This window comes from Humulus lupulus, chromosome 3 (assembly GCF_963169125.1).
Source record: "Humulus lupulus chromosome 3, drHumLupu1.1, whole genome shotgun sequence".
Taxonomy (NCBI): Eukaryota; Viridiplantae; Streptophyta; class Magnoliopsida; order Rosales; family Cannabaceae; genus Humulus; species Humulus lupulus.
This window is the reverse complement of record NC_084795.1, coordinates 69,598,563-69,609,385: the sequence shown is the minus strand read 5'-3', so window position 1 is coordinate 69,609,385 and position 10,823 is coordinate 69,598,563. Positions and strand designations below refer to the sequence as shown.

Sequence of the window (10,823 nt, the reverse complement as noted above, 5' to 3'; positions counted from 1 at the left end):
TACATGTACCTGAATCAGCTTTTGTAAAATAATAATATACAAGAAATCCTTTGGTCACTCTCTGAATATATTTCCTAATACAAAGATAAATTATCTTTCCCTTAAAAAAAAGGATTAATTATCTAATTAAGAATCTGATTCAGAACAGTAGTCGGAAATAAAATCCAAATCGCAATTAATCCTTCTGTCTCTATAATAGTTGTCCAAAAAAACAAGAAGAGATTTGAGTAATAAAGAAAATTAGCAAAATGACCAAGTCTGACTTCTCTTCAGGAACAAAGTTAAATCAAACCAATCAGACAAATACAGGTGGACAAATCCAACGATTTCTTCTCAATCAATAGAATGGCCACCCTTTCTTCTCACTGTAAAAATTTGAAAAAAAATAAAAAAATTAATGCAGAAAAAGGTTTGTTCGTGACAAGAATAGCAGTGAGTGCATATTGATCTGAGCTAAAGCTTTTCAGCCAAATTCAAAGGCTTTTTTTAAATATTTTTTTTTATTTATCGAATACCCAACCCAAGAAACCAAAAGAATAGGGGATAATACAGTCGTGTTGTTTTTGTTTCGATTCCAAAAACAACACATTTTGGATTGAACCCAACAAAAACATCTGGCTTTGTCTACAAAAATGCCGTCCCAACAGATTTTGCCCATAACCCAGCATACCCAATTGTCTTCGTATCCATTTCCTGAATCGAACCCTTCTTCAGTCTCGCCTAGTAGTTCATCTTCAGTAGACACAATGTTGCTCAAGGTTGAAGATGACCCAACTGCGAGGCTTCTCATTTCTTCGTCGTTTGAAAATGAACAGGCCTCCTTCCAGCCCATTAAGCCCCTTCTTCCCAAGATAAAAACGGCTAAGACGTTTTACCAGCACCGGCGACGGCGAACCAATAGTGAAGATTCTATATCTTCGTTATCTGACATCGAAGGCCGTCGATCTTTGAGGCGTGATGTTGGCCACGCCGCGGCCGAGACGTTCTTGCTCACTCGTCTGAGTTTAAAGCTTTTGAGATATCTTGGGTGAGTAAGTTTTTATCAGGTTTTGTTGCTTTTTGTTTTTTAATATGGTAATTGGTTTCGTGTATTGTGGTTTGTGATTCTTGTTTCTTTTTAGATCATCCATTTTGGCAATTTCGATCTGTTTATTGAGCAGCTTCATTTGTAGTTTATTTGATTAATGTAATCAAGCTGCAAAAATTGGCCTTGTCTTTTTTCCTTTCACAATCAGTTGTATAATGATGAATGGAGGACATAGTGCTAATTGGATGAAATTAAGGTCTTAGGAAGGAGATGTAGCTAGCCTTTGTCTAAAGTTTGTTGTAATTGCCTCTGAGGAGTACACTTCTTTCTTTTTCGTTTCAAATGATTTTGAATAGAAGACACACACAATACAATCAACTTCATAAAGAATGGTACCGATGGACATTGTTAGAGTGTCCTGATTAACATGTGTTTAGCTAAATTTTAACTTGTTAGAGTGTGATGTATTAAGTTGATGGTAAATTAGAGGGTAATTGATCTTAGGTAGAAAACAACATAGAGGGAAGAAAGATAAACTGTATGGAAGAGTGATGATAAAAGCAATTGCAAGTTGTTGAATTGTTGGATTATTGAATAGTTTACATTAGAACTCTGGCATATTTTATAACCATCCTGGTAATTCTTGCCATCAATGGCAAATTATAAAATTGGCCAGTTTTAATTTGTACAATTCTGTTTTATCATGATAATTTTTTTAGCAGCTTAAATAGGTACTTCTAAAGCTTCTTTAAGTCTTCTTCCCTCTTTCAGAAATGGATGTTCCCTAACCATTTTTCTTATATTCAGGGTAGGCTACAGATGGATGACAAGATTTCTTGCACTTGGTTGTTATGCATTGTTACTTGTACCAGGCTTTTGTCAAGGTCTGCAGCATTTATAGTTGTCTGTTTATAAATATTGTTATCAAAGTAGAAATCAGAAAAATCAGTGCATGGGAGAATAACTAGCGTGCCTTTTCATTTCAGTTGGTTACAACTATTTCTTCTCCAGTCAGATACGCAGAAGTATTGTTTACGGCGATAAACCAAGGAATAGGTAGGATATATAGAAACTTTGTGCATTTTTGATATTCTGAATCTTTTGATTTCTGGATTTGTCGCATTGATACTGAGTTGTTTTGCAGGCTGGATCTGTATCTACCTAAAAATAGTGATGGGCCAAAACCAGTCATTGCATTTGTAACTGGTGGAGCCTGGATTATTGGGTGAGTTAGATTTTCCCTTGATTAATATTAATGAACACTTGGTCATAGTTAGTATGCCGTAATATTTATGTTGGCTTTTTGTAATTAAAAAATATTAAAGAATGTATTCTGGCATCTGGTTCTGGTTATCAGTTCAAGCTGATGAAACAATGTATTTTTAGATAGACAGGAAAAATAAAAGCAATGTGGAGGTGAAGAGCAGCTGGATCTGCCAATTAAAAACAGAAGTAGCATTCTGGGTTGCATAATTACTTTATGTCTTAACATCTCTCTCTCTCTCTTGGCTAATGCAGCTATAAAGCATGGGGTTCTCTTCTGGGTCAACAGTTATCAGAAAGGGACATTATTGTGGCGTGCATAGATTACAGGTAATGTATTCTTTTCAAATGTTTATGTACTCTACAAATACAATTCCCATTGTGGACGTCGACTGCCTGTGATGCTAACTTTTGTTATTGAAATCTTCATGTAGAAATTTTCCTCAAGGAACTATTAGTGATATGGTAGCAGATGCTTCTGAAGGTATCTCATATCTGTGCAATCATATTGCAGAATATGGAGGTGATCCTAATAGGTAATAATCATATATATATATATACTAGGTGAAATTTTCATGTTCAACATACGAGCCTCTCCACATGAACTCATTTACATATTTCTATGACCACCATCGAACCAAGAAACTTGTGTTAGATACAGACTTTTTATTCATAAAAATAATTCATATGATATGTGGTTTTTTTTAAATTTTAAATTAAATACTTTGTATTATACTGAAAAGCACCTATAAATTTCAATTAAATAATTATTCAAAATATATAAAATTATAAATTTAATATTTTGAGTTAATTACATTTTAATTATTTATATCGATACATTTCAAATATAATAAAAATCTACACATAAATGTAATATAAATAATATCAACAATCTAATAAAGAATTTAATTTAGATATTTTAAGCAGATTAATTTTTGTTAAATAATTAATTAATTGTTGTAATTGTGTTAGTTTTACTGTTTACTTTAAATAACAAAATCCATTAATTCAAGAAAATTTCTTTATATACACACTTTTTATATATAAAGTTATTCTTCATTCATACATATATTAGATATAATATATATATATATATCTAATGTTTTTCTTGTATAGGATTTATCTAATGGGACAATCAGCTGGTGCACATATTGCAGCTTGTACTCTCCTGGAACAGGCAATTAAGGAGGCTGGTGAAGGAGAGAGCACTTCTTGGAGTGTCTCGCAGTTAAAGGCTTACTTTGGTTTATCTGGCGGGTAAATGTTTGTTTACATTTTTCACTAACTTTGAGAAATAGTCATAAGGTGACCAGTAACTAGACAATTTCTTTTTTGCTTTGCTTAATGACTTCTTAAAAGAATATAGCCTGGAGTTTTGGATGATCAACTTAATTGTTTGGAGGCCATAACTAGTAGGAATTTTCTTCTTTCACCCCCCTCCTTAAGTATGTTTCTGGGAATAGCTGAATGCAGTGCTTTGATGGCATAGTTCAGCCAATAATTCTTGAGAACTCTTCTCATTAAGTTTCTGAATATGGACCTGGAAAACTCTAAAATATAGCCATATAGGGATTTGGAGGTTTTTCACATTAGCCGAGCTTAGCCTTTTATTTTTATGGTCTACTCTATGGTTGAATGATAAACTCAATGTTACCAATCCAATAGTTTTGGATAATCGCTGTCATTTTGGTTTGTTATGAATTTGACTTTGACAATCATGCAAGCAAAAAGTTCTGGAATGGTTATTCTGTTTTTCCTTTTCTGTATTGTCATTCTGTTTCTTCTGTTTTAAATTTTTTGTGTATGTAATATGTATGAAAACTTCTTTCAAGAAACAACTTATATATATATATATATAAGGAAATTCTCTTATAGGGGCTTCACTTTAAGTCCTATCGGTGGGGCTCTCAGTGTTCTTGACCCGTGGACAGTTTTTGGTGTGATTTTTTTGTATGACCGTGTATATTGTAGCTATTTAGAGCATCCTGCAAATTTTCATAAAATTTCGAATAGTTTACAGTGTCGAAAACTAGGTTCAAACATGTTGTTGCACGCGTGACTAATTTTTTTTATGCGCGTGGAAATCAACATGTTTGAACCAAGTTTTTGATACTGTAAACTATTCGGAATTTTCTGAAAATTTGCAGGATGCTCTAAATAGCTACAATATATACAGTCAAAAAAAAAAAAGTCGCGCCGAAAACTGTTCACGGGTCAAGAAACACTGAGAGTCCCACCAGTAGGGCTTAAAGTGAAGCTCCTATAGAAGAATTGTTCTATATATATATTTATATATGGATTGTTGTTCTTATTTAGCAGTATCTATTGCAATTTGCACAAAAACAGGTATAATTTGTTTGACTTGATAGATCATTTTCACAGTCGAGGTCTCTACCGTTCAGTCTTTCTAAGGTACTTCTCATCTATTGAAGTGCATTATAATATTTCCTCTAAAAAAAATTAGGTTGTAATTTTATTTCTGCCTCCTAAACCTTTTTAGTATAATGGAAGGAGAGCAATCTCTTAGACGGTTTTCTCCAGAAGTGATGGTACAGGACCCAAACATTAAAAATGCAGTGTCTCTCCTGCCTCCCATTATTTTATTCCATGGTACAGCAGATTATTCCATACCATCAGATTCCAGGTAAAGTCTTCTCTGAGATCAAGCCCTCACCCTTTTTTTGTTTTCATGGTTAATAATTTTTTTTATGTGGCCATATAAGTTCAGTGGCTTGCTCAGGTTTTGGCTAACATATTCTTTTGCGCAGCAAGAAATTTGCAGAAACTCTTCAGAGCCTTGGAGTCAAAGCTGAATCAATTTTGTATGAAGGAAAGACTCATACAGATTTGTTTCTTCAGGTAAAAGGGACTTAAGATGCCATTTCTTTAGTTTCATTTTTTTATTTCCATCTCTTTCTATTGAAGAAAGAATTATGCTATTATAATTTTCTGTACAAAATTTTCCACTAAATTAGGCCTCTCTCTAAACAAGTCAAAATTGGCTCCCTTGCTTTCATTTTTCACTCTATCTCATTTCTACCGATTTAATAACATTTCATTCTCATTCAATACATTACTAGAATAAATTGGAATTCTTAAATACTTGAATAGATTGGAACGCCTAATTCTTCAATGGTTCATCAAGAAACTACTCTTTCTTATTTTCGTTTCACCAATCTATTATCTTGTCTGCTTCAAATGTCTGTGATGTCAAATTTATTTCCACCTTGTTTTTCTTATTGTAAACTGGAAGTCGTCAGTCTCATTAAGTTTCCCACACCCTTTTCATTTGTTCATTTAATAACTCTTATCTTTCTTGGGGCTGCTATTCAGGATCCTATGAGGGGCGGTAATGATCAAATGTTTGAAGATTTACTAGCTGTCATCCATGCTGATGACTCAGCTGCCCAGGCTAGAGACGCAGCGGCTCCTCTCAGAAGACGGCTTGTACCTGAGTTCATGTTGAAATTAGCTCGCAGTGTCAGTCCATTCTAATTATTCTTTAATTCATTGAGTTAGTGTGAAAGCTCATAATTTGTAGCTTCAATCTACTCATTCTGTATATATCAGTGGCAATTCCAGCTATTTTCTTCAATTTTGTGTCACCTTTACTTTTCCCTCTCTCTTCTCGGACAAAGTATGCTCTTATGCATTTCATTTCCTCAGTATAACCACACTTGTATGGACATTGTAACTATACGGATAAGAAAGAAAAAGAAAATGGTTTCAGGATCATACTTGGGCCCAGATTATCAAATTTTATTTTTATTCCATCAGTATAACATACATGGAGTTGCACTGATCACCAGGAAAGTTCAAGACAGAATATAAAAACACACAAATTAAAGAAACATAAACACATATTGGTGTAGCTTCCTTGTCTTGCAAACCATGTTCAGCCAATCAGTAAAGTTACTACTTTGCTGCGGCTTTGCCACCTTTGCCTCCTTTGCCCTGCATAGCCAAACATGATTTTTGTTACTTTTTGATAGTATACTCATTAACCAAACATCTATGTGTTTTATCCATAAATGGGAATAGTGGGATACCTTCTTCTTGGTTTCCTGAGGCTTTTGTGCAGCAGCCTTCTTTACAGCCGGCTTTGAAGCCGTAGCTTTTGCTGAACCCTCACCAGCCTTGACAGGCTCCTTCTTGGCTTGGCCAAAGAGCTGAGTGCCAACTGGTTTTTCAGCCTTCATGCTTGCCATAACTATTGAAACTGTTTTGACAGATTGAGAAAAAAAGAAAGTTTTAAGGGATAAAATCTATGTGACACTGGCTTGGTTTGCCTCATTCACTTCCAGCATAACATATATATAGTGGATTTTTGCTCAGTTGTGACAAAGGGAATTGGAATCACAAGTTACAGCAAGAAAAAAGTGATGATGAGAGGGGAATGGTTGTATTTCAGGATAGCGGAATAACTGACATGATCACTTGTATTGTAAGGGCAGAGCACCGGATGCTTTGCTTATGAAAATTTTAGCTGCCATTATTTTGATAGATAGAGAGATATACCTATCTAGTAAGGTATAAGCGAGTGTGGAATAGCATCAATCTTTGAAAGGAACTAATATGCTATCAACTGAATTACCATTGGCTTTGTTTACATCACCAAGATATTTACTATAATATCTGAAAATGGACTTGAATTTTTCATAGGATACATGTAAGAAATCATTGGTATGAAACTGTTACTTGGAATGAATTACATCATATTTGAGTATTAAAGAATCATATTAAACTTTACTGGTGGTGGTAGATTTTTCTGCTAATAATTTTTTTTGATTGGCAAGCATTAGAACCACATCAAGGGGCCCCTCCCTTTGATTAGGGGGGAAAACATTACAAAAGTTGGTTCTAGACGATTTAGCAATTTGGTCTGCGATTACATTGGAGTCTCTAGGAACGAAAGAGATAATACAAGCCTCAGATTGCATTCATCTGGAGGTTTGGAGGATGAAGAGGCAGGCAGGTACAGGCTTGTTGGGTATGAAGTCAAGCAGCGAAATTTTAGCCCAAAGTCCAAAAGGTTTGTTAGGGGAAGGCAGGAATCCAACGAGGCTGATGCAATAGTTAGCCTATCCAATCCAATATTTATATAAATATATAGGTAAATTTCACTTTCTATGCTTAATATTGGGTGCTAATTAAAATATATCTTAGGTATATTAAAGATTTCAAAATAATGCTACATTTTGGCACTCTACCAAAAATACCATCCTCCCTTCCCTCTTCTCTCTTCTTTCTTCTCACTTCTCATTTCTCTCTTCCCTCTCTCTCTTTCTCGGTTCACTCTCTCTCACCTCTCGACACCACCAACACCACCATCATACTAAATATTGCATTTCGAACTGATTTGGGCATGATTTTTGGGTTTTTTTTACGATTTTTTTTTCAGATCTAAAACTTTGAAATCTGTAGAAAATCGACACTGTTCGTGGTGATTCGATGGTGCTCGATGCCAGCTTGATGGGGCCTTCAAAATCAAGATTTTCATGAAAAAAACGAATTTGCTTGATGGTGGTTCAATGGTGCTCGATTCCAGCTTGATGGACTCGATGCAATTCTTGCAAGAGACATACTTTTTCACTCGGGTGTCCGTTTGAGGTGATGCAGCATGTCAAATGTGTAGATCTTGAAAAAATACCCAAAATAAACCTAAACGAATACCCGGATGAAAAATTATGTCTCTTGCAAAAATCACATCGAGCCCATTGAGCTGACATCGAGCACCATCGAACCACCATATAGAAAGTCATTCTTTTCATGAAAATCTTATTTTGAAGGCCCCATCGAGCTGGCATCAAGCAATGTCGATTTTCTACAGATTTCAGAGTTTTACATCTGAATTTTTTTAAAAAAAAAATCCAAAAATCATGTCCAGATCTGTCCAAAATGCAGTAATTAGTGTAAAATCATTTATTGGCATATTTGATCAAATTGACAAAATTAATTAAAGATGTATTTTCGAAATATATTGTGTGGTATTTTCGAATTGGTTTGGTGTGAAATGTTTTCTAAAATCAGCTTATTCTATATATGTTAATAAAATAAATATATATAATTTCCTATAAAAGATTATCTTGTCTTAACTTTTGTATATATGGAAACTATTGGTATTTATTTTAATTTCGTAATCTGATTGTCCAGAAACCGTGTACAGCTTGCAGAGATAATGTATATATTGTTTCCTTATTTATTTAAGGAAACTGGGTTTAAAAAACTGTCCAGGTTCAATGAATCTGTTTGAAGGGATTGGCAGTCTGTTTGAACAGATTCTGACTAACCTGTTTGGGAATATTTTCCATTTATTGGATGATTGGTTTCTGATTTTTTTTCCACGACCTAAAAAGATTTTAAAGTGTATATAATCATCCTTAGGTCGTTGGTTTTTGATCATCTCTCTTGGTGTATTATTTTCAAAATATTTTCAAGTTTTAGAGAGACTTTTTTATTATGTGAAGAACTTGAGTCCAGCAGCAAGTTCTTAGTGGTTTATTATAGTGTACTTCTGTATTATTTTCTTTGTGCTAATTGTGCAGGTAGAACACACTTGGACATTGTTCATCTAGCTTCGGAAGAAGTCTTGCTCGTGAGTCCCTTTTCGGGAGGAAAAATGCAAGTGTTATGATTTGAAGGGAGTTCAAGATCTTAGCACTTTAGAAATTTGATTAGGAGTTTAGATTACAACAGTTGCGACAAATTCAAGAGGGAGTCTTTATTTGTATAAGTCAATTTGGTTTTGTAATCAATTAGATATTCTTCTAATAAATTTCATTCTCTGGGCGTGGCCCCGTGGACTAGTAGCAATCTGCAAAGATTGCTGATACCACGTATAATTTCGTGTGTTCTTTACTTTATGTTCGTTTTCATCTTCTGGTGATAAAACTGTTTAAACATATCTGGTTTCTATTCAAATAGACTCTGTGTCCATTTAAACATTTCTGTAACAGTTCAGCAATTAATTATTTAATTTGAATAATTAAGTTGGTAATCATAAAAAATGGAATTTCAATTGGTATCAGAGCGGTTCACTAAACTCTTAGTGAGATCTTGTGGTTATTTTCCGTTTGATTTGTTTTGTGTGAAATGTCTTTCTTTGCAGAAGGTAGTTCGGTGTCTCGACCTCCATTGCTTAATGACTCAAACTATCCATATTGGAAAGTTAGGATGAGAGCTTTCATAAAAGCTCAAGATGAGAAAGCACGGAGAGCGATTTTGTCTGGATGGTCACCCCCTACTGAAAAATGTGAAGATGGAAGCACAATTGTAAAATCTGAACTTATTTGGGATACATATCCTGTTATAATAATAAAGCTCTTCACGCCATTTTCAATGGTGTTGGAGAAAGTTTTATAAAACTTGTTTCCACACGTGTCTCGGCTAAAGATACTTGGAAAATTCTTCAAACTCAGTTTGAAGGAACTGTAGACGTCAAAAGGTCTAGATTTATTATGTTACAAACTAGGTTTGATGACCTTAGGATGTCTGATTCTGAAACACTATCTGGATTTTATGAGAGATTATATGATATTTCTAATGAGTATTTTGCACTTGGTGAGAAACTTGATGATTCTGTTCTTGTTAGAAAAATTGTTCGAGTTTTTCCTGACAGGTTCAATGTTATGCTCACTGCTATAGAAGAGGCAAAAAACTTCAGTACTATGAAAGTAGAAGAATTGATGGGGTCACTTCGTACCTTTGAGTTAAATCAAAAGATTCGTCAAAAAGACAAGCCAAGTACTTCCAAAGAGAAAGAGAAAACCATAGCTTTCAAAAGTACTGAAAAAGAAGTGTCAGAAGATGAAGATGGTGATAATGAAATGGAAATGCTTGCAAAGAATTTTTGAAAATATATGAATAATATAGGAAATAAGAAGTTCAATGGCAAGCCGTCAAAAGGTAATCCTTCTTCTCTTAACCTTTTCAAACTAATAAAAAAGGTATTCAGTGCAGGGAATGTGAAGGATTTGGCCACATCCAGTCCGAATGTACAAACACCTTGAAAAAGAACAAAAAATGTATGATTGCTACTTGGAGTGATAATGACTCTGAAATTAGTGAAGATGAGGAAGGTAATGTCGCTTTCACTTCTATTTTACCTGTTTCTAAATCTGAAAATGAGAAAATTGTTTGCTTGAATAATGTTTCAAAAGATGAAGAAAATTCTGATAGTAATGAATCTGAATTGAATGATGAGTCTTTGAGGGAATCTTACAAAAATATTTATGGTTCATAGGTGAAAGTGTGTTATGAAAATCGGTTATTTTTAGGCCAAAATAAAGATTTATCCTTTGAAATTAAACAACTTACTAACTTAAATGAAAATTTTGAAAAAGAAATAATTTCAAAAAATGTTGAAATTAATAAGTTGTCTAAAGATTTGGATACTCTTGAGAAAAATGTAACAATGTTTAACCCCGGTTCTACTGTTTTTGAGAAAATACAGAATGCATGTCAAAGAAGTCATGTGGGACTTGGTGCTTTAAGTTCTCAAAAATCAAAGAAAACTGTCTTTATCTTGGCTGGG

The 10,823-nt window shown here is 34.0% G+C and overlaps 1 protein-coding gene and 1 long non-coding RNA gene across 2 annotated transcripts; one reads left to right on the top strand and one right to left on the bottom strand.

Annotated features, from left to right (window-relative positions):
• Positions 1 to 316: 316 nt before the first annotated feature.
• On the top strand, positions 317 to 6,025 carry LOC133822801 (probable isoprenylcysteine alpha-carbonyl methylesterase ICMEL1). The gene is made up of 11 exons (XM_062255244.1): positions 317 to 1,027; positions 1,835 to 1,911; positions 2,014 to 2,083; positions 2,172 to 2,252; positions 2,546 to 2,620; positions 2,725 to 2,826; positions 3,407 to 3,547; positions 4,637 to 4,702; positions 4,791 to 4,934; positions 5,059 to 5,149; positions 5,624 to 6,025. The coding sequence occupies exons 1-11, from the start codon at positions 633 to 635 to the stop codon at positions 5,783 to 5,785; spliced, it is 1,404 nt and encodes a 467-aa protein (XP_062111228.1). The 5' UTR covers positions 317 to 632; the 3' UTR covers positions 5,786 to 6,025.
• Positions 6,026 to 6,039: 14 nt separating this feature from the next.
• Positions 6,040 to 6,889, bottom strand: LOC133822802 (uncharacterized). Its single transcript, XR_009888038.1, has 2 exons — positions 6,340 to 6,889; positions 6,040 to 6,244 (listed from the first exon to the last, which is right to left on the bottom strand). It is a non-coding gene; the product is annotated as an uncharacterized LOC133822802 (long non-coding RNA).
• Positions 6,890 to 10,823: the final 3,934 nt, after the last annotated feature.